At 45.8% G+C, this 22,573-nt stretch overlaps 1 protein-coding gene across 1 annotated transcript in view; it reads left to right on the top strand.

The window, feature by feature from the left end:
* The window catches only part of LOC140458747 (B-cell receptor CD22-like), a 57,086-nt gene extending 34,718 nt beyond the window's left edge, over positions 1–22,368 (top strand). The window contains exons 3-9 of the mRNA XM_072553406.1: positions 3,433–3,786; positions 4,784–5,068; positions 5,788–6,051; positions 10,336–10,686; positions 12,206–12,502; positions 16,620–16,895; positions 22,241–22,368. Of these exons, the coding sequence (XP_072409507.1) occupies positions 3,433–3,786; positions 4,784–5,068; positions 5,788–6,051; positions 10,336–10,686; positions 12,206–12,502; positions 16,620–16,895; positions 22,241–22,368 (1,955 nt within the window). The remainder of the gene's footprint in view (positions 1–3,432; positions 3,787–4,783; positions 5,069–5,787; positions 6,052–10,335; positions 10,687–12,205; positions 12,503–16,619; positions 16,896–22,240) is intronic.
* The last annotated feature ends 205 nt before the right edge of the window (positions 22,369–22,573 follow it).

Genomic DNA, 22,573 nt, shown 5'->3' with positions numbered 1-22,573 from the left:
CCTAACACTGTCCAAATCATGGACCCGAATCCCCAAACTGTTACGCTGCAGCAGTGAACCCCTCTTTTAATTAAACCAAACACCCAGAAAAGCTCACTTTGCCTTGTAACCTGTTAAAATTTGAATGATGTAGAATTCCCAAATTCCACTATTTAAAGAAAATAACATCAATTTATTCTTTAACTCTAAAAGTGAACATTAAATCACAACTTGAAGCACTCCTTTTCTCCTAACTGCTTATTATTTATCTTCAACTATATAACAATAAACTGTTCCAATAAAACACTTATTAAAATGACATCAATTTAATTTTAAAACTAAACAGCTGCTGTCATCTTCGGTGTCTGTCTATTTCCGACTGAAGATGTTTCTGGCTCGTCTTCTTTTTACTGTGAAGATGTTTCATGTGAAAAGGTAGCTTCAATAGAGAGCCTTTCAATGTCTTGGGTCTCTCGCAAAGGCAGTTACTCTGTCTGATTTTTAAAATGCCTGCCTTTTTTATACCGCAACGTTGAATTGTCTCATTGGTTCAATGTTGGCAAAATAATAAAATCGAACTCGATTGGGCTTTAGCATCTTGGGGCATAATTTAAACAAATTGGTTAAAATTGAATTGTTGTCAAAACAGCAACCAACTCAGGTATCTATTTCACAGCAAAATGTTACATATTTTCAATTTTCCAGTACACTCTGAGACTGCTGTTGTGAGCTCTCGGTGCAGAACAGCATTCACTTTCTCTGAAAGCTACAGCACACGCCTTAAACTTGATAAATCTCCGAAAATCCAACAGACCATCCAAACTTAATGATGCTGTTCCAAATTCCTGCAAAAATCCCCATAAACACCCCTTAGCAAAAAAGGTAAAATTTAACCTAGGGCCTTACAGGAGAAAGGGAGATAGAGAGGGATTCAGCATTGAACGCGTTCTTCCCAGTAGCTGTTTCTTTGACCAGTAGCCTCCAAACTGACTGCTTGCAATGAACAGCCAGACTGCTAAATCCAAACCAAATTAGAGAAAGGCAGAAAGTGAGGACTGCAGATGCAGGAGATCAGAGCCAAACAGTGTGGTGCTGGAATAGTAGGAGAGTTGACGTTTTGGACATAAGCCCTTCGTGATGAAGAGCTTATGCCAAAACATCGATTCTCCTGCTCCTCGGATGCTGCCAAACCAGAGAAAGGCTGCGCTGCGAGAACTGGCCACTCCCTTTCACTCTACAAGGGTTTTTCTTTAAACTTTTCCAGTAGATAAACAGACATTACAGCAACTCTGCCTCATACAACCCTTTTGCAAAAACAACAAGCACAACATAACCTTGTTAAAGGATCAGCATTGTCACACATTCCCTCAACACTGACCCCCTCAGGTGTCTTCCTACGTGGTGCTGATTCAATCAGGGTGTAGGAATTTCAGCATTTACGACGTATATCCTTTCTTCATCCATTTCTCTTCAGGTCTTGGCAAATGAAGTGTTTATTCCTGTTATCCCTGGTTCTGCCTTCAGCCTGTGGTATGTATCTATCTAAATGTACATTTGCAGCAAAGAGATCATAGAGTCTTTTTAGAGAGAAACAGAGAGAGAGAGAGAGAGAGAGAGAGTGAAACAAGGCAGTACAGGGAGGACAAGGAAATATCAGCTACAAAGACAAAACCTAATCAGAATACAGAATCGAGAGTGACTGGGATTTTAACATGGGAGGGAAGTTTGTGGGTTAGACTGGTTGGGAAATTACACCACCTGTTGGGTGGGATGTTAAAAGGGGGAGGAGAGTGAGGGTGAGTTTGGGATTAGACTGGGTGGGATATTAAAGGAAGCGGGTATCGGGGAGGAGAGTGAGATTAGACTGGATGGGATATTAAAGGGAGCGGGGAGTGAGGGGGATAGTGAGATTAGACTGCATAAGGTATTAAACGTTGCAGGGAATGAGGTTGAGAGTGTGATTTGCACTGTTGGAAATTAAAGGATTCAGGGAGTGAGAGAGCAGAATTAGACTGGGTGGGATATTCAAGGGTGTGCAGAGTGATGGAGGCAGTGAAATTAGATGGGATATAGAGGATGCAGGGAGTGAGAGGGAGAGTGGGATTAGAGTGGATGGGATATTAAATGTAGCGGGGAGTGAGGGAAGAGTGGAATTCGACTAGTTGGGATATTAAAGGGAGCGGGGAATGAGGAGGGCACGTGAGACTACACTGGGTTGATTATTAAAGTGAAGGGGAGAGTAGGATGTGATATTAAAGGGTAGGGTATAGCTCAGTGCAACAGGTTCTAGCCCCTACACCACTCCCCATCTCTGTAACCTCCTCCAGACCCTGCACTCTGCTCCCTATCTCTGTCAGCTCCTCCAGACCTGACATGCATAAAACCATGACATTAGAGCAGAAATTGGGCCATTCAGCCCATCAAGTCTTCTCTACCATTCTATTTTGGTTGATAAGTTTCTCAACCTCATTCTCCTGCTCTCTCCCTGTCACCTTTGATCACTTTGACAATCAAGAACTATCTATCTCCGTCTTAAATATACTCAGTGACCCGGCCTCTACAGCCTTCTGTGGCAATAAAGTCCATGGATTCATCATTCTCTGGCTGAAGAAGTTTCTCCTTATCTCCATTCTGAAGGGTCTCAGGCTGTGTCCTTGGCTCCTAGTTTCACCTAACAATGAAAACATCCTCTCAATGTCCGGTCTGTCCAGGCTATTCAGAATGCTGTAAATTTCAATCAGATTCCCCCCCGAATCCTTCTAAATTCCTTGGAGTATAGACCCATTGTCCTGAATCGTTCCTCATATGTTACTCATGTCCCTCCCTATCTCTGTAAACTCCTCCAGCACGTACACTCCCTCCCTATCTCTCAAACTTCCTCCAGCTTCTACACCCCCTCCCTATCTCTGCAACCCACTCCAGCCCCTACACCCCCTCCCTATCTCTGTCATCTCCTCCAGCCCATATATGCCTCCCGATCTCTGAAACCTCTTCAAGGCCATACACCTCTCCCTATCCCTGTAACCTCCTCCAGACCATCTACTTCTTCCTATCTCTGCAACCTCTTCCACCCCCTACATCCCTCACTACCTCTGTAACCTCCTCTAGCCCCGACACACCCTTCCTATCTCTGTCACCTCCTCTAATCCTGATCATGTCAGTATTCATGGTTTCCCATCGCTCCACCATTGGGGTCTGTGCATTCTGCTGCCTGATTGTCCTGAAATTTAGAGTTGTCTCCCGAAACTGCTTCATCTCTCTCTGTCTCTTTCTTTCTCATACACCAACCTTATGCACTGTTTTAGCAACGTCCTCTTTGAATGAGCCTTTCATCACCTGGTTCATGATATCCTCTGGTGCCGCTCAGAGTGAAATATTGCCTGGTTGAGTAACATGCTGTGTTGTTCTTCCACGTTAAAGGTGCTACATGAATGCACAATTGATTTGTTGTAGGTTCTGTGTACTCTCAATGGAATGTCGAAGCCCCCAGGACTGTAGAAGGGGCCGAAGGGTCTTGTTTGATGATTCCTTGCAAATGCCGCTATCCCCTAGCATCCAACCTCCAGACGGTCATGTGGTTAAAGGGGGAAAACATTAGTGGGACTCTGGTGACCTCTTCCAATGGGGACGCGGACCGCAGTTTCAAAAACCGAGCCACACTCGCGGGCGACTGGCGAACAGGAAAGGATTGTAGTTTGAAAATAAACGACTTACAGAAAAGTGACGAAGGAAGATATCACTTTCAAATGTCTGGTCCAGATAAAAACAAATATTCAGATCCCAACGGTGTCTCGATAAACGTTGTGGGTGAGTTTAAAAATATTTCTCCAATTAATAATGAGGGGGGAATAGGGCTGAATGGCCTCCTACTGTTCTTGTCAGCTATTTTGAGAAACTTCCAGTTCCAATCCCTTTATCCATCTGTTACATTCATGCTCGGAGCACCGTGCACAGTTCCAGTCTCCGTATCCCTCAGTCAGACCCACACTCGGAGCACCGTGCACAGTTCCAGTCTCCGTATCCCTCAGTTCGACCCACACTCGGAGCACCGTGAACAGTTCCAGTCTCTGTATCTTTCAGTTTGCCCCACACTCAGAGCACCGTGCACAGTTCCAGTCTCTGTATCCCTCAGTCAGACCCACACTCGGAGCACCATGCACAGTTCCAGTCTCCGTATCCCTCAGTTCGACCCACACTCGGAGCACCGTGAACAGTTCCAGTCTCTGTATCCTTCAGTTTGCCCCACACTCAGAGCACCGTGCACAGTTCCAGTCTCCGTATCCCTCAGTTAGACCCACACTCGGAGCACCGTGCACCGTTCCAGTCTCCGTATCCCTCAGTTAGACCCCCACTCGGAGCACCGCGCACAGTTCCAGTCTCCGTATCCCTCAGTTAGACCCACACTCGGAGCACCGTGCACAGTTCCAGTCTCTGTATCTTCAGTTGGACCCACACTCGGAGCACTGTGCACAGTTCCTGCCTCGGCATCCCTGTTAGACCCACAGTCGGAGCACTGTGCACAGTTCCAGTCTCCGTATCCCTCAGTTAGACCCACAGTCGGAGCACCGTGCACAGTTCCAGTCTCCGTATCCCTCAGTTAGACCCACAGTCGGAGCAATGTGCACAGTTCCAATCTCTGTATCCCTCAGACCCACATTCGGATTACTGCACACAGTTCCTGTTTCCATGCATCACGTTTTTCTGTGCCTCTATTTGTTAATTGGAAGTGAATGTTTTTTAACCCTGTTTCCAAACCCAATCTTCATGGCTGAACCTTGTGCCTTGATTGATCTTTTCTGTAAAGATGCGCCTGAGTTGATCAAGATATCGGCTCCTGCTGTGCTGCAGGAGAATGAGCCGGTGAATTTGAACTGCTCGGTGAGTTTTATGTGCCCTGGTTTGCTCCGCTGGATTGACACTGAGGGACTGAACATGTCTTCATCACACCGAGAAATCAGTAAATCCCCAACTGGCAGCGCCATCCTGAAATTCACCCCGTCTTACCGGGACCACGGGAGGACTCTGAGATGTGGCTTTAAAACAGCCAGTGGTGAAATTACAGGCATAAATGTGACGTTAAACGTGTTGTGTAAGTACACAGAGATTTAACCCATTACCTACTGGCTTGGAATGCTCAGTGTCAGCACTGACCTATCCCCTTCACTCAATCACAAGATCCATTCAGAGACATAAGGAGGACATTCGGCCCATTGATTCAATACTGGCTGTCAATCTATCAGTCACATCCCCCAGATTGTACTTGCGGATGTATTAAACTGAAATTACGTTAAAGAATATGGACAAGGCCGTATTTACTCCCTGTCCCCCCTTGCCCTCCTTGAGAAGATGGGGCTGAGCTGCCTTCTTGAACCGCTGCAAACCACAATGTTCCTTAGTGAATTCTAGGATTCTGATCCAGCCACACTGAAGGACTGACCTGAATCATTTGGGGTGAAAATGGGGCCTGTCATTCTCACCTCTCCAGTCCCTCGGTAAACAGAGAGCACACAGATAGATGATTCAGCGTTTGAACCATTAATCCAATTCCAGAGTTCACTGTCATCCAAACGTAGTAACTCGATGATGTAAGCTGAGGGAGTGCCATACACTGTCGGGCAGTCTGTATTGACGGAGCACCGCACAGTCAGAGAGTCAGTGCTGCGGGAGTGCCCCACCATCGGAGAGTCCATGCTGAGGGAGTGCCGCACTGTCAGAGGGTCAGTGCTGAGGGAGTGCCGAACGGGCGGTGGGTCCCTTTGCTGGGTGACTTTTCCCTGATGTCAGTGACACTGCTGTCTTATTCCTCAGATGCTCCGAAAGATGTCTATGTTGACTCCCCCCTGTACACACCGTTCCGTGTTGGGCAATATGTGACGCTACAATGCCTGGTGACCAGCAGCAACCCACCAGTACAGAGCTACACATGGTACACAGGATCAATAATGTTCAATGAAAAAGGCGCATCGAAGCAGTTCCAGATTTTACGTTATTCATCGGATCCCATTTTTCAATGTGAAGCAGGAAATTCTGTGGGAAGTAATTCCTCTGATGAAGTTGAATTGGTCACTTTACGTATGTATCAGGACCCTCTGACTATCTAACCTCTGTGATCTTCAACTGATCGCATAAACATACACCAGACTCCCTATCTCTGTAACCACCTCCAGCCACTATATCCCCTCCCTATCGTTGCACCCTCCTGCAGCCCCCACACCACCTCCCTATCTCTGTCACCTTATCCAGCCCCTACATCTCTCCCTATCACTGTAACCTCCTCCAGCACCGACAGCTCTCCCTACCTCTATAACCATCTACAGTCCCTACATCCCTCCCTATCACTATAACCCCCTCCAGTGCCTACACCCCTCCCTATGTCCGTCACTTCCTCCAGTCCCTACACCTCTCCCTATGTCCATCACTACCTCCAGTCCCTACACCCTTCCCTATTTCTGTCACCACCTCTAGCCCTATCCTCCCCTCTGTGACCTCCTCCTACCCCTACACCCCCTATCTATCTCTGTCACCTCATCCAGCCCCTACACCCCCTCCCTATCTCTGTCACCCCCTCCAGCCCCTACACCTCCTCCCTATCTCTGTCACCCCATACAGCCCCTCCATATCTCTTTATTCCCCCAACCCCTACCCCCTCCCTATCTCTGTCACCTCATCCCTCCCCTACATCCCTCCCTATCTCTGTCACCCCCGACACCCCCTCCCTATGTCTGAGCTCTGCGATTCATTTCCAATTTTGGATATGGGTGACACTTATCCTCACCAACAAAATGATTAATGACCACACACAATCTGAGTCATTCTTACATTGACTTCTGTGGCAGATTTCTGTGTCAAAATTACCGCAACACTTCCTACTTTAACACACCGATCTCACTTCAGAAAATGTCCTTCATTGGTGGTTAATTCCAGAGGCGGTGACAGGCAGTATTTAAATGCATTTCTTCCCAATAGATAGAACAGTAAGGTTATAACCATTGGGAGAGAATGAACAGTCTGGGTCTCTGTGGGATGATCTGATCAAGGTCTTTAAAATTCTGAAAGGCAGACAGAGAGAAGATGTTCATCTTGTTGGTAGAGGGTCCATTGTTAGAAAATAACTCCTAAGAAATCCAATGGGGAATTCAGGAGAAAAGTCTTCCGAAAGGAAGTTTGAGGAGGGGGGGGGGGGGCGGGGGAATGTGGAACTCAACCAGGCAGGGAGTGGGGTTGGTGGAGAGAACATAGGACTTGGTCTCACAGGGAGTGGATTTAAATGTGGAACTCACTTCCACTGGAGTGGTCAGTGTATTAAAGGGGGGAAAGTTGGATAAACGTAAGAGGGGTGAATGGACAGATGGAAATGATGATCAGGGGAACATGAAGACATGGGATTGGAGGAGGCTGGCGTGGGGCAAGAAGGATGTTTCCCCTCTATGGGCTCCAGACCTGGGAATACAGTCTTGTAATAGAGACAATTTTAATCTGAGGTGGAATTTCTTCACCTAGAAGGTAGAAAATTTTCGGTACTGTCTAACCCAGAGGTTGTGGAAGCTGAGATGTTAAAACTGGTGGAACTCTTAATATCACACTCAATGTAGACATGGAGAATGTGTGTAAATGCCCCTCAATGTGAAGAAATGCCATGATCGTCATGATTGTTGGTGCACACTTGAAGGGCTGAATAGCCTGCTCGTGTTCCTCATCCCCTAGCAGGGATCTGATGGGCTGAAGGGCCTGTTTAAGTTTGCTAGTATTTGCTCATAGGCCTCAGAGGCTTGGTAGTTGTATGTAAACCCCATTCTATCTCCATTCAGCCACTCGGCCCTTCGAGCCCGCTTGCCTATTCAATCAGATTATGGATAATCCGAATTCTCCCTGTCCTCTAGCCCAGATAACTTCTCACCCCTATCACTGCCCTTGCTTCTCAAGAATCTCTCCACATTCTCCTTAAAAATACTTGTGGACTCTGCTCCAATGTTTATTTTTCTGGGAGTAGTGACCCACTGAGTGAAAACAAATTTCCCCTTGTCTCTGTATAAATGGTCATCCCTGCTTTAAAACAATGATCCCGAGATTCTTCGACAAAAGGAAACATCCTGTCCACATCACCTCTCCCTCCGCTCCCTCATCCTCACTGTCAAGACACCTCAGGATATTCTATGTTTCAATCAGGTCACCTCTCACTCTTCTCATTCCCAGCTATTATGAAGCGGAAGGCGTGTATTCAATTTTTAAGAGAGAATGAATGCTATTAGATTAGATTAGGTTCTCTACAGTTTGAAAACAGGCCCTTCAGCCCAACAAGTCCACACCGCCCCTCTGAAGAGAAACCCACCCAAACCCATTCCCCTACCCTATATTTACCCCTGACTAACACACATCACTGTGGGGGCAATTTAGCATAGCCATCTGCACAGAGAGCTTATAAAAGCCACCTCAGAGTGTACTGGAAAATTGAAAATATGTAATATAGCTAAGTGTGGTTACTGTTTTGACAACAATTCAAATTTAACCAATCAGTTTAAATTATGCCCCAGGATACTAAAACCGAGTCGAGTTTGAATTTATTGTTTTGCCAACATCAAACCAATGAGATGATCCAAAATTGGGGATATAAAAAAGACAGGCAGTTTGAAAATCAGACAGAGCAACTGCCATAGAGAGAGAGAGAGACCCAAGACATTGACACGCTCTATCTAAGGTACCTTTTTATAGGAAACATATTCACAGTAAAAAGAAAGACGACAATGCAGGGATACTTCAGTTGGAAGAAGACAGACACTGAAGATGGCAGCTGCTGTTTGGTTTTGAAATTAAGTTGGTCTAATTTTAGTAAGTGTTTTATTGGAACAGCATATTGTAGAGTTGGAGTCAAGTAATAATCAGTTAAAAGAAAGGAGGCTTAGAGTTGTAAATAGGTGTTGTGTAATGTTCACTTTTAGAATTTGATGTTACTTTCTTTAGATAGTGGAATTTGGGAGTTCTCTGCCACTCATATTTTAACAGATTACAAAGCGAGGTGAGCTTTTCTGGACGTTTGGTTTAATTAACAGAAGGTTTCACTGCTGTGTCATAACACAGCAAATTCAATCCCTGTCTATTCCAAATTTCCTCATAAGACATCCCTTTCATTCCAGGTATTCCTCTGGTAAACATCCCCTAAACTGCTTCCCATGCATTAATATTCCTCACTCAAAATGGAGACCAATATTGGCCACTATTCTCTGGATATGGCCCTGTATAACTGAAGCATAAGCTGCTTACTTCTCCTTCTGTCAAACATTCCCCAAGCTTTCCTGATTGCTTGCTTCACCTATGGACTGACCTTCTGTGATTCATGCACTCAGACACCTAGATCCCACTGCATCTCCGAGCCCCTGCAATTTCTCACCATAGAACATAGAACAGTACAGGGCAAAACAGGTCCTTTGCCCCTCAATGTTGAGCTGACTTGTGAACTAATCTAAGCCCATCACCTACATTATCCCATCATCATCCATATGCTTATCCAAGGACTGTTTAAATACCCCTAATGTGGCTGAGTTAGCTACATTGGCAGGCAGGGCATTCCATGCCCTTACTACTCTCTGAAGAACCTGCCTCTAACATCTGTCTTAAATCTATCACCCCTCAATTTGCAGTTATGCCCCCTTGTACAAGCAGATGTCATCATCCTAGGAAAAAGACTCTCACTGTCCAATCCTCTGATCATCTTGAGCATGAAATGATTTGGAAATGATTATAAGAGATAGAATTTATAATCATCTAGCAAGCAGCAACTTGATTGGAAATAGTCAACACGGATTTGTCAAGAGCAGGTCGTGTTTCACAAACCTCATAGAGTTTTTTGAGAAGGTGACCAAACATAGATGAGGGTAGGGCAGTTGATGTGGTGTACATGGATTTCAGTAAAGCCTATTCCTACCCTCGTCATCCTTTTATTCCTCACCTATCTGTAGAAAGCTTTAGGGTTCTCCTTTATTCTACCTGCTAAAGACTGCTCATGTCCCCTCCTTGCTCTTCTTAACTCTGTCTTTAAATCCTAGCTATTTTGTAATTCTCCATCGCCTCATCTGAACCATCTTGCCTCATCGTCATATAAGCCCCCTCTTCTGCTTAACAAGCGATACAATTCTTTTAGTAAACCGCGGTACCCTTACCTTATCGCTTCCTCCTTGCCTGACAGAGACATACCTATCAAAGACACTCAATATCAGTTCCTTAAATCAGCTCCATATTTCAATTGTCCCCATCCCCTGCATTTTGCTGCTCCATTCTATGCCTCCTAAGTCTTGCCTAATCACATTATAATTGCCCACCTTAAGGCAAGATTTCGATAATGTGCATCTTGTCTTTTTACAGAGCAAGGCTCTTGGGGAGTGTGGAGCCCCCTGGTGGTGCGAGCTCGCACAGGTTCATGCGTGGTTATCCCGTGTGAGTTTAGGCACCCTCACACAGTACCAACCAATGTTAAGAAAATTGGAATGTGGCTGCAGGACCATCACTTCATCGGTGATAAGGTTTATCACAACGATGGGTTGGGAAAAGCTGATTACCAAAGGCGGGTGGAATTTCTTGGAAACTTGGAGAATGGGAATTGTACTTTGAAGATGAAGAATCTAACAAGCAATGACAGCAGGAATTATTACTTCCGGATTGAAATGGGTGATCATAAGTGGTCACACAAAACAGGGAGCCGCCTGGTGGTTTCTGGTGAGTTTCTCCCTGAGTCACTGTCTAGTCATGTTATTTCCAATGTCAGACCCCATTCACTCTCTCCTCCTCTGACCCTTTCTCTGTCTCTCCTCAAACTCGATAGATTTCACATCACCCTTTTTTTATTCTCTTGCTTTCCATCACACTCTTGCTTTCGAACTTTCTCTCTCCTTTCCTTTTACTCTCACATTTCCTTCTCCTCTTCCCTACCTCTCTTTCTATGCCTCCCACCCTCGCTCTCTTTACATCTCTCTCTATCTCACACAAACTCTGTCTGTGATTCTTTTGATCCTGCCTATTTCGCCCACTTTCTCTCTCTTTCCAATTTTCTCCCTCTCTATATCTCTCATCCAATGTGCTCTCTCTTCCTTTCATTTTCTCTATCTCTCACACACTCCCTCTCTTCGTTTACTTTCTCCCACGCCATCTCCCTACCCATCTCTCTTTCTCTCTCTGTCTCTCTAGATATCTCTCTTTCAACACTCTCTCTTTTCCAATCACTCTCTCTGTCTCCTGCACTCTCACTCACTCTTTCTCCCCTCTGGCTCTCCCCTGTTCCTTTTGACTTGCTCTCTCATTCGAGCACTCACTCTCTCCCTCTCAGTTTCTCAATCTCTAATTCTCATTCCTCTTGGTCCACATCCAGGTAATTATCACCTGCTCTACATCTCTTTCTAACTCTCTTCATCTCTCACACTAACCAAACCACACATCATGGTATCAGACAGGACACTGCAGCGCTCCCTCAGCACTGACCCTCCAACAGTGTGATGTTCCTCCTCCCTGACCCTCAGATACTGCAGCATTCCCTCAGCACTGACCCTCCAACAGTGTGATATTCCATCCTCCCTCAGCACTGACCCTCCAACAGTGCAGCTCTCTCTCAGCACTGACCCTCTGACAGTGCAACGTCCCCTCAGCAATAATCCACCAACAGTGCCTGCCACCTCAGAGTTGATCCTCCGAAATTGTGGCACTCCCTCAGCACTGACCCTCTGACACTGCAGCACTCCCTCAGCACTGACCCTCTGACACTGCAGCACTCCCTCAGCACTGACCCTCCCGCAGTGCGGCACTCCCTCAGCACTGACCCTCCGACAGTGCGGTGCTTCCTCAGCACTGACCATCCGACAGTGCCCACTCCCTTAGCACTGACCCTCTGACACTGCAGCACTCCCTCAGCACTGACCCTCTGACACAGCAGCACTCCCTCAGCACTGACCCTCCTGCAGTGCGGCACTCCCTCAGCACTGACCCTCCGACAGTGCGGTGCTTCCTCAGCACTGACCATCCGACAGTGCCCACTCCCTCAGCACTGACCCTCTGACAGTGCAGCACTCCCTCAGCACTGACCCTCCAACAGTGTCCACTCCCTCAGCACTGACCCTCCGACAGTGCCCACTCCCTCAGCACTGACCCTCCGACAGTGCCCACTCCCTCCGCTTTGACCCTCCGACTGCGGTGCTCCCTCAGCAGTGGATCCAATAATCGATTCCCTGATCTTTTTGCTCCTCAGATTTTTCCGAAAAGCCGGTGATCACTGGGCCAATGGCAGTGCAGGAGGGGAGCCGGACGACGATGACCTGTTCTGTGCGGAGTCCCTGTCCTGAGGATATCCCGGTTTTGGAGTGGGTCAGCCCTTTCACTGAGGTGTTGGACATGCACAGCTCTTACCAGAATAGCCTGTGGACCTATTCCCGCAGCATCTCCTTTACCCCGCAGTTTGAGGATTTGGTTTTGACCCTGAAATGTCTCGCTTATTTTGGAACAGATATTCCTGCCGTAGACACTGAGGTGACCCTCAGCCTCCAGTGTGAGTATCAGAGATTTAGAACATAGAACAGTACAGCACAGGCCGTTCAGCCCACATTGTTGTGCCAAGCATTTATCTTAATCTCAGATAAATCTAACATACACACCCCTCAGTTTACTGCCATCCATATGCTTGTCCAGCAGTTGCTTAAATGTCCCTAATGTATTTGATTTTGCTACCACTGACGGCAGTGCATTTCATGCACCCATCACTCTCTGTTTAAAGAACCTACCTCAGATATCTCCCCTAAACCCTCCTCCAATCACCTTTGAAATTATGAACTACTCACGGTAGCCACTTCTATCCTCGGGAAAAGTCTCCGGTTATCTACACTATATATGCCTCTCATTATCTTGTACATCTCTATCAAGTCACCTCTCTTCCTTCTCTCCAGTGTGAAAAGCCCTAGCTCATTCAACCCCTGTTCATAAGACATGCCCTCAGTCCAGGCAACATCCTGGTAAATTTCCTCTGCACCCTCTCTAAAGCATCTACATCCTTCCTCTAATGAGGCAACCAGAACTGAACAGAATTTTCCCAAGTGTGGTCTAACCAGGGTTTTGTAGAGCTGCAGCAAAACCTTGCAATAATGAAAGCCAAAACCCCACGCAGCTTCTTAACAACCCTATCAACTAGGGTGGCAACTTTTTGGATCTATAGACATAGACCCAAAGATCCCACTGTTCCTCCACACTGCCAAGAATCCTGCCTTTAACTCTGTGCTCAGCAGTCAAGTTTGACCTTCCAAAATGAATTACTTCACATTTATCCCAGTTGAATTCGATCTGTCACTTCTTAGCCCAGCTGTGCATTCTGACAATATGTTGTTGTATGTAGGCGAAAGTGACGACTGCAGATGTTGGAGATCAGAGTCTAGATTAGAATGGTGCTTTTGCCCAAAACATCATTTTTCCTGCTTTTCAGATGCTGCCTGACCTCTTGTTGTATGTAGCCTGCAACAGCCCTCCACACTACCTTCAACACCACTGACTTTTGTGTCATTGGCAAACCTACAAACTCACCTTTCCACTTCTTCATCCAAGTCATTTATAAAAACCACAAAGAGCAGAGGCCTAAGAACAGATCCATGCAGGACACATTTTCCTTCTCCTTCTGTAGCCTGTGCCAGACTGGAATCTCCCAGGAGGAACAATACAGACTGACAGAAGGAGGCCTTTTGGCCCATTGTGTTCATACTACCTCTGCAAGCTCTCCATATAATTCTTCACAGCATGTTCCAAAAACTCCTTTGATATTACCACAATATTCCTGCCTTCCCTGTTCTCTCTCCAATACTGGCTCTGATTTTAACTTCGACTGTTCAATGGTATGTATTCCAAAATTGCAAAACAAGGCTATGAAATGTCCATAAGAGTTTGCAGGATCAGATTCAAAGAAAAAGAAGAAAGAAAATTACAACATAGGTACAGGCCCTTCAGTCCTCCAAGCCTGTGCTGATTCAGATCCTCTATCTAAACCTGTTGGCTGTTTTCTAAAGGTTTGTATCCCTCTGCTCTCTGAACATTCATGTACATGTCTGGATAAATTTAAAATTACACTAACATGCCCGCCTCTACCACTTCTGCTGGCAACACATTCCAGGCACTCAACACTCTCTGCGTGAAGAACTTCCCATGCATATCTCCCCTAAGTTTTTTCCCTCTCACCTTGAACTCATGACCCCTAATAATTAAGTCCCCCATGTGGGAAAAAGTTTCTTTCTATCCACCCTGTCTACACCTCTCATGATTTTGTAGACCTCAATCAGGTCCCCCTCAACCTTCGTCTTTCTAATGAAAATAATCCTAACCTACTCAACCTCTCCTCATAGATAGTGCCCTCCATACCAGGCAACATCCTGGTGAACCTTCTCTGCATCCTCTCCAAAGCAAACACATCCTTTTGGTAATGTGGTAACCAGAACTGTATGCAGTATTCCAAATGTGGCCAAACCAAAGTCCTATACAACTGTAACATGACCTGCCAACTCTCGTACTCAATACCCCGTCTGATAAAGGAAAGCATGCTGTATGCCTTCTTGATCACTCAATTGAACTGCATTGCCACCTTCAAGGAACAATGGATCTGAACACCCAGATGTCTCTGTACACCAATTCTCCATAGAACCTTTTCATTTAATGTCTAGTTCCCTCTTGAAATGGATCTTCCAAAATGCATCATCTCCCATTTGCCTGGATTGAACTCCATCTGCTATTTCTCTGCCCTACTCTCCCATTGATCTATATTCTGCTGTACTCTCTGACAGTCCATTTCACTGTCGGTACTCCACCAATCTTAGTGACATCTACAGACTTGCTAATCAGACCACCTGTACCTTGCTCCAGATCATTTAAGTATATCACAAATGGCAGTGGTCCCAGCACAGATCCCTGTGGAACACCACTGGTAACAGTTCTCCATTTTGAGAAGCTCCCTTCCACTACTGCTCTCAATCGCCTGTTGCTCAGCAAGTTCTCTATCCATCTAGCGAGTACACCCTGCACCCCATGCGACTTCACTTTCTCTAGCAGCCTACCATGGGGAATCAGATCAAATGCCTTACTAAAGTCCATGTATATGACATTAGCCCCTCCCTCATCAATCAACTTTGTCACTTGCTCAAAGAATTCTATTAAGTTGGTAAGACGTGAACTTTCCTGCACAAGACCATATTGCCTTTCACCGATAAGCCCATTTTCTTCCAAATGGGAATTGATCCTATCCCTCAGTATTTTCTCCAGCTGTTTCATTATCATTATAGTAAAGCCATCCCTCCCTATCTCTGTAACCTTCTCCAGCCTCCGCATCCCTCCCTATCTCTGAAAACTCCACCAGCCCCTACACCTCTCACTGTCCCTGTAAACTCCCCCAGCCCTGACACCCCTATTGCTATAACCTCCTCCAGCCCCTACATCCCCTTGCTATCTCTGTCACCCCCTCCAGGCCCTAAAACTCCTCCAGCCACTACACCCCTCCCTATTTTTGTAACCTCTTAAACCCTAAAACCCTTGCAAACTGTTCCAGCCTCAACACCCCTTCCCATCTCTGCAACCTCCTCCAGCCCCTACAGTTTCTCCCTATGTCTGTCACCTCCACCAGCCCCTATACTCTCTCCCAATCTCCGTCACCTCCTCCAGCCACTGTACTCCCTCTCCCTATCTCTGTATCCTCCTCCATCCTCCTACACTGCTTCCTATCTCTGTAACCTCCTCCAGTCCCCACACACCCTCTCCCTATCTCTGTAACCTTTCCAGCCCCTCCACTCCTCATCTGTAACCTCCTCTAACCCTGACATTCCTCCCTATCTCTGTAAAATTCTCCAGCCCATACACACCCTCTCTATCTCTGTAACCTCCTCCAACCCCACTACTCCTCCTTATCTGCAACCTCCTCTAAGAATGATATTCCTCGCTATCTCTGTAACATCCTCCAGCCCCTACATGCCCTCCTGATCTCTGTAACATTCTCCTGCCCCTACACCCCCTTCCAATCTCTGTAACCTTGTCCACCCCCTAACCCTTTCCTACCCCCGTAACACCCTCCAGACCCTTCATCCCTCCCTATATCTGTAAACCCCTCCTGCCCCTTCACTTCTCCCTATCTCTATAACCTCCTCCAGACCCTACACCCCCTCCCTATCTTTGTAACCTCCTCCAGCCCCTACACCCCCACCCTGAATCTGTCACCTTCTCCAGTCCCTCTGATCCCACCCATCTTGTCACCTCCTCCAGCTTGTACATACCTCCCATTTTGTATCAACCCTCTCCATCCCTACACCCTCTCCCTAGCTCTGTAACCACTCCACCCCCTGCACCCCCTCCCTATTTCTTTCACCTCCTAATTCTAGCCTCTTGAGTATTTCCTGATTCCCATCACTCTCCTATTTGCATTCCTGAACTTTGGTATTCTGTCCCTCAACTTCTCTGGCACTCTCCCTCTCTCTTTCTCCTCCTTGTAAATTGATCTCTTTAACTGAGCGTTTGTCTGCTTGTCCTTCGTGTCTCTCTGCAGATCTGTGACCAATTTTCCTGTTATTTCACCCCTCACAATGTCTCCCTTAGTGAGTGATGCTCAAGTAATGCTGTCTCTCACTGAGAGTCTTGTCCATTCCTGTCAGATGCCCCTCGGAACATGAAGGTGTCGATCTCTCCATTGGACAGTGTGATACATGAAGGTGACACTGTCACCCTGAGCTGCACCAGCAACAGCAACCCCCCAACCAGCTGGTACAAGTGGGAACGGAGACAGGGAGAGGAGACTGAGCCTCTGGAATCATCTGAGAGAGACCTGACTTTGTACAGAATCACTCACAAACAGGAGGGTGTGTACTCCTGTGAGGCGGGGAACACGGTTGGTGCCAACAGGTCAGAGGGTTTCAGGATAGAGGTTATGAGTAAGTATGCAGCCCAGATATTGTCCTTTGACTCCCTGCCCCCTCACCCTGAGTGTTCACAGCCCTCAGTGTTCAGATTGCTCTACTCCCAGGACAGCATGGGCCCCGTGGATATGACCCAATGTAGGCAGAATGATGGAAGTCTTAAGAAGTGCTTCATTTTGTGGCCATTTGTCAGTCGCCTCAAATAACAGCTGGGAGGTATTGACAGTTTACAGCTTGAGTCACCTCAGCTGAGGAAGGATTTCCTTATCTTAGAGTCAGCACATTGAGGGTTCACCAAATTGAATCCTGGAATGTGGGGCAGAGAAGAGATACAATCAATCATAGAATGTCTGCAGGGTGTAAAGAGTCCATTCAGCCCATCAGGTCCACATTGACCCTCTGATGAGCATCCCAGACCTATCCCCAGAATCCCACATTTTCCATGGCTTAACTGTACATCTCTGGACACTATGGGAGAATTTAGCATGGCCAATCCACCCTAACCTGCACATTCCTGGACAGTATGAATTAAGAGGTGATCCCACTGTATTCCAGTGAATTCTGAAATAACCAAGGGGAGGAAATAAATACAGTAACTCTCACGGAAGGAAATGGACCAGGGAAACTTGTGGGAAAAAAGGCCAATATGTCTCCAGGACATGATGGGATGCAGCCTCAGATAATAAAGGAAGTAACTAATATGAGAACGCTCACTTATTTTCATCAATTTTGGTTGGAATTGTGAACTTATAGAATCAGAGAATCCTTATAGTGTGGAAGTAGGCCCTTTGGCCCCACACCGACACTTCGAAAACCTACTCAGACCCATTACCCCCTACCTGATTTTACCCTGACTAATGCACCTAATCTACACATCCCTGAACACTATGTGCAATTCAACACCACCAATTCATCTAACCTGCACATCTTTGGACTGTGGGCAGAAGCCAGAGCACCTGAAGAAATCCACACAGACACAGGGAGAATGTGCAAACTCCACACAGACAGTCATTCAAGGCTGGAATCAAACCCAAGTCACTAGAGCTGTGAGGCAGCAGTGCTAACCACTGGGAAGTATGAGCTGAAAATAAACTGTGGAATTTGGGACAGCTTGTGGTAAAAGGAAAATAGCAGATCAACAAGCGTCTGTTTGTTTGTGAGGGCAGGCCTGGAGGCGAATTGCAGGCAGATTCTTTGTTAAAGGAATTCCAACAGACAAAGTGAAGACTGTTGTGTTTAAACAGGTAGTAGAAGGTGGCTATTAATGAGGTCCATATCTGGGAACTGGTTCCAGCAAGTCTGGAAGAGGCTCTATGTTGAAACTGACAACAGTTGTATAGTTATTGAGACCTCAGGAAGAGGTGATCAGACTATCAGGGCAGAACAAGAACTGAAGTAGTTTTTTTGAAGAGTGTTTTCTGGGGAGATGAGCTTGACTGCTAACAAAGGCAGCATGAAGATTTGAAAGTTCTCTGCCCAATCTGTCACGCAGGACTTTGGAAGGCCAAAGATAGAAAGCTGAGTTCAAAGTATTGGTGCCTTTGCCTGGGTGAACTAAGAAGGTGACCCTAATCAGTGTTTTCAAAAAGCAGCCCCATTCCTATCAGTGAAACAATGCAACATGAAAATGGTTTCAGCAATCTGGCCAGTCGTGATATTTTCTTTTATGTATCCATGAACCCAGTTAGTTTGTCTGTCTGTCTTTTGTGTGAAGGGGGTCTGAAACCAAATGTTTCAGGTTTGAAACATAAATATTGATTAGATTGCAGAGAGATAATTTTCCCTCTGCTGAAGTTATTGTGTATTTAATAAATAGTGAAGTATTTTGTTTCAGATACAAAAATGATGTTTAAAATTTCATTATTTGCGAAATCTGGGATTAGTTAATCAAAATCTGATGAGGAACTGTTTACAATAGCCCAGTGGCTCAGTGGCTAACACTGCTGCCTCCCAGGGTCAGGGACCCTGGTTCGATCCCACCCTCAGGTGACTGTCTATGTGCAGTTTGAACATTCTCGCCGTGTCTGCGTGGGTTTACTCTGAGCACTCCAGTTTCTTCCCACAATTCAAACATGAACAGGTGAGAGTGAATTGGCTTTGCTGCATTGCCCATCGTGTTCAGAGATGTGTAGGTTAGATGCTTTAGTCAAGCGTAAAATATAGAGTAATAGGGTAGGGGAATGGATCTGGTGGGTCAGTGTAGACTTGTTGGGCCAAAGGCCTGTTTCCACACTGTAGGGATTCTGTGATTCAAGTGGTTATTGGGGTCTTCAACAACGTTATTGTGTTGCTAATGCGGTCGTACAAGCACTGATTTCATTTGGCTGTTTGTCTCTGTAACATAACACGACAGAGATAATGAATACGCTGGCAGTACAGCGAAAAATGTACAAAGTCACCATTTCTGGCTCAATCTTAGGGACAAAGCTATCTAGGTACAAAATCTTAGGTATAAGTTAGAAAAATGAAAAAAAGGTTTCACAAAATCAGCATTACATTCCTTCTAAAGCTGGCAGAAATACAACTTATGTGGAAATACTGCACTGCTAAGATTAACAAAAATCATTTTGATTTAATTTATTATTGTCACGTACTGAAGTACAATGAAAAGTTTTGTTTTGTGTGCAATACAAGCAGATCATATCACACAAAAGACACAAAGATCAAAGAATGATTGAATAGAGGGAGGAATACAAGTTACGGCTGGGGAAGAATAGAAAAAACAAGGTCAACATTAGATTTGAAATTTGTGTAGTCCATTCATGCTGCACTGTCCTACTCCCTTTCCATAAAGACTTTGAAACTTACAAAGTTGTGGTCACTATCCCCAAAATGCTCACCCACAGGCTTTGAACCACAGCTCCTTTCCCTTGAATCAGGTCTAGCTCTGCCCTCTCTCTCGTGGGTCTATCTATGTACTGGCACAATAAGGTGTTTTGGATGAGCTTTCAAAATTCCACCCTGTCTAATCCTTTCACACTAAGGTAATCCTAGCTAATGTTAGCAATGTTGAAATTCCCTATCACTATAACTCTATTCCTCTCTCACCTCTGTGATTTGCCTGTATATCTGCTCTTCTATCTCCCTCTGACTGATGTTGTATAATCCCAGCAAAGCAATTGACTCTTTTTTTATTTCTTCTGTGTGCTCGGATAGCCTCATTTGAAGAGCCTTGCAGGACTACCTCCCCTCATTACTACAGGAGTGGTTTCCTTTGCCAATTATGCAGTGCCCCCCCACTTCTCTGACATCCCTGGGCCCCCATGACCTGAAACATCTCTCCCCTGGATTATTGCACTGCTAACCCTTTCCTTCCTACAATCATCTCTCTGTGATTGCAACAATATCATATCTCCAGAGGGTGCAGGTGGAGGGTTGCTTTTCAGACTGCAGGCGTGTGACCAGCGGTGAACCACAAGGAGTGGTGCTAGGTAAACTACTTTTCATCCTTTGTATGGGAGGAATAGTTAATAAGCTTGCAGATGACAGGAGGATTGGACATGTTGTGGACAGCGAAGAAGGTTACCTCAGAGTACAACAAGATCTTGATCAGATGGGCCAATGGGCTGAGGAGTGGGAGGTGGAGTTTAATTTAGATAAATGCGAGGTGCTGCATTTTGGTAAGGCAAATCAGGGCAGGACTTATACAGTTATGGTAAGGTCCTGGGGAGTGCTGGTTCTTGGAATGCAGGTTCATAGTTCCTTGAAAGTCGAGTCACAACTGGATAGGATAGTGAAGAAGTCTTTTGTTTTGCTTTGTTTATTGGTCAGAGCATTGAGTATTGGAGTTGGGAGGTCATGTTGTGGCTGTACAGGACATTGATTAGGCTACTTTTGGAATATTGTGTACAATTCTAGTCTCCTTCCTATCAGAAGGATGTTGTGAAACTTGGAAAGAGTTTAGAAAAGATTTACAAGGATGTTGCCAGGGTTGGAGGGTTTGAGCTACAGGGAGAGGCTGAATAGGCTGGGGCTGTTTTCCCTGGACCGTCGGAGGCTGAGGGGTGACCTTATAGAGGTTTATAAAATCATGAGGGGCATGGATAGGGTAAATAGACAAGGTCTTTTCTCTGGGGTCGGGGAGTCCAGAACTAGAGGGCGTAGGTTTAGGGTGAGAGAGGAAAGATATAAAATGGACCTAAGGGGTAACTTCTTCACACAGAGGATGATGTGTGTATGGAATGAGCTGCCAGGGAAAGGGGTGGAGGCTGGTACAATGACAGCATTTAAAAGGCACCTGGATGGGATATAAACAGGAAGCATTTAGAAGGAAATGGGCCACGTGCTGGCAAATGGGACTAGATTAGGTTAGGATATCTGGTCAGCATGGGCTAGTTGGATCGAAGAGTCTGTATTCATGCTGCATTTTCAATGACTGTCTGACTCTTTGAGTGTATATGCTGATCGATGCTCTAAGTTTATCTGATTCCATTTAAATAGATACTGTTTAGCGTTCTTTTCCTCACATCTGCCCTACCATGGACATGCCTTCTCTGCCTACTGCATTGTCCTAATCTTCATTCTGTGTCAGATTGAACCTTGCTCCCCACTTTAAGTCTTTCCTTATACTCCTGCCAAATTAGTTTAAAACGTACCCAACGCATGAGCAGACCTCTCAGCAAGGACATTGGACCCATTCCAGTTCAGATGCAACCCATTCAGCTTTTACCGGTCCCACTACTCCACAAACTGACCCAATGATCCAAATATCTAAAGTCCTCCTCCTACACGATCCCTTTAGCTACACATTCACCTGATCTTTCTTCCTGTTTCTATTCTGAGTAGAACGTGGCATTGGAAATAATCCAGAGAGTACAACCTTAATAGTCTTCCACTTTAACCTGTTCCCTCACTCTCTCCATTCCTGTTACAGGACTTTATCTCTTTTTATAACCCAGGTAGTCTTCCTCCTTTATCTGTTCCATAACTCTCTCAATTCCTGTTACAGGACCTCATCTCTTATTTTAACCGGGGTCGTTGGTATGGACATGTACTATTTGAGAGTCCCGTTTGTGATCACAGAACTGTCTGTCAGTTCCTCTTACAATCAAGTCCCCTATCACTAATGCTCACCCAGCCTTTTTCCACCCATACTGTGCAGCAAAGCCAATTGAGACACCACAAACTTTCCCCCGATAGGCCACCCCACACAACAGTGTCCAACACGCTATATCTGTGTGTGAGGGAATGGCCATAGGGGACTCTTGCATGACGTGACCATAGTCTTCCTGGTGGTTACCATCACGTTTCTGACAGTGAAATTCTCACTGCGCCACTATCACCATTACTGCAGTGAAATGGAGCTTGAGAGAGATTGAACACAGATAGGAAGTGATTAATCCTTTCTCTGTGTTTTCCAGATTGCAGAGGAGAGAGTCTGCATGTGATCCTGATCCTGGGAATACGAGCTGGGATATTCATTGTAGCTGTTGTTCTCACTGTTGCTGCTGTTTGTGTCTGTGAGGAGCAAACAGTTAAAGGAAGCTGAAAGGCTGCTTTAAGCTTTGTCAGTGTAATCGAATCCCACATGCTGTTGGGTTAGGTTGTACTGAATCCAGTTAAGGGCACTGGTAAGGATCATCTGAGCTCAATAATTATTACAGCATGGATGGAGACCATTTCTCTCCACCAAGTCTATGGCAACCCTCTCTGTACAGCAATTCAGTCAGTCATATTTTTCCTCTCTCTCCTCA

Source organism: Chiloscyllium punctatum, chromosome 34 (assembly GCF_047496795.1).
Source record: "Chiloscyllium punctatum isolate Juve2018m chromosome 34, sChiPun1.3, whole genome shotgun sequence".
In the NCBI taxonomy this organism is placed as follows: domain Eukaryota; kingdom Metazoa; phylum Chordata; class Chondrichthyes; order Orectolobiformes; family Hemiscylliidae; genus Chiloscyllium; species Chiloscyllium punctatum.
Note: the sequence above shows the minus strand (reverse complement) of the source record. Positions and strands in the feature narration are given on the sequence as shown.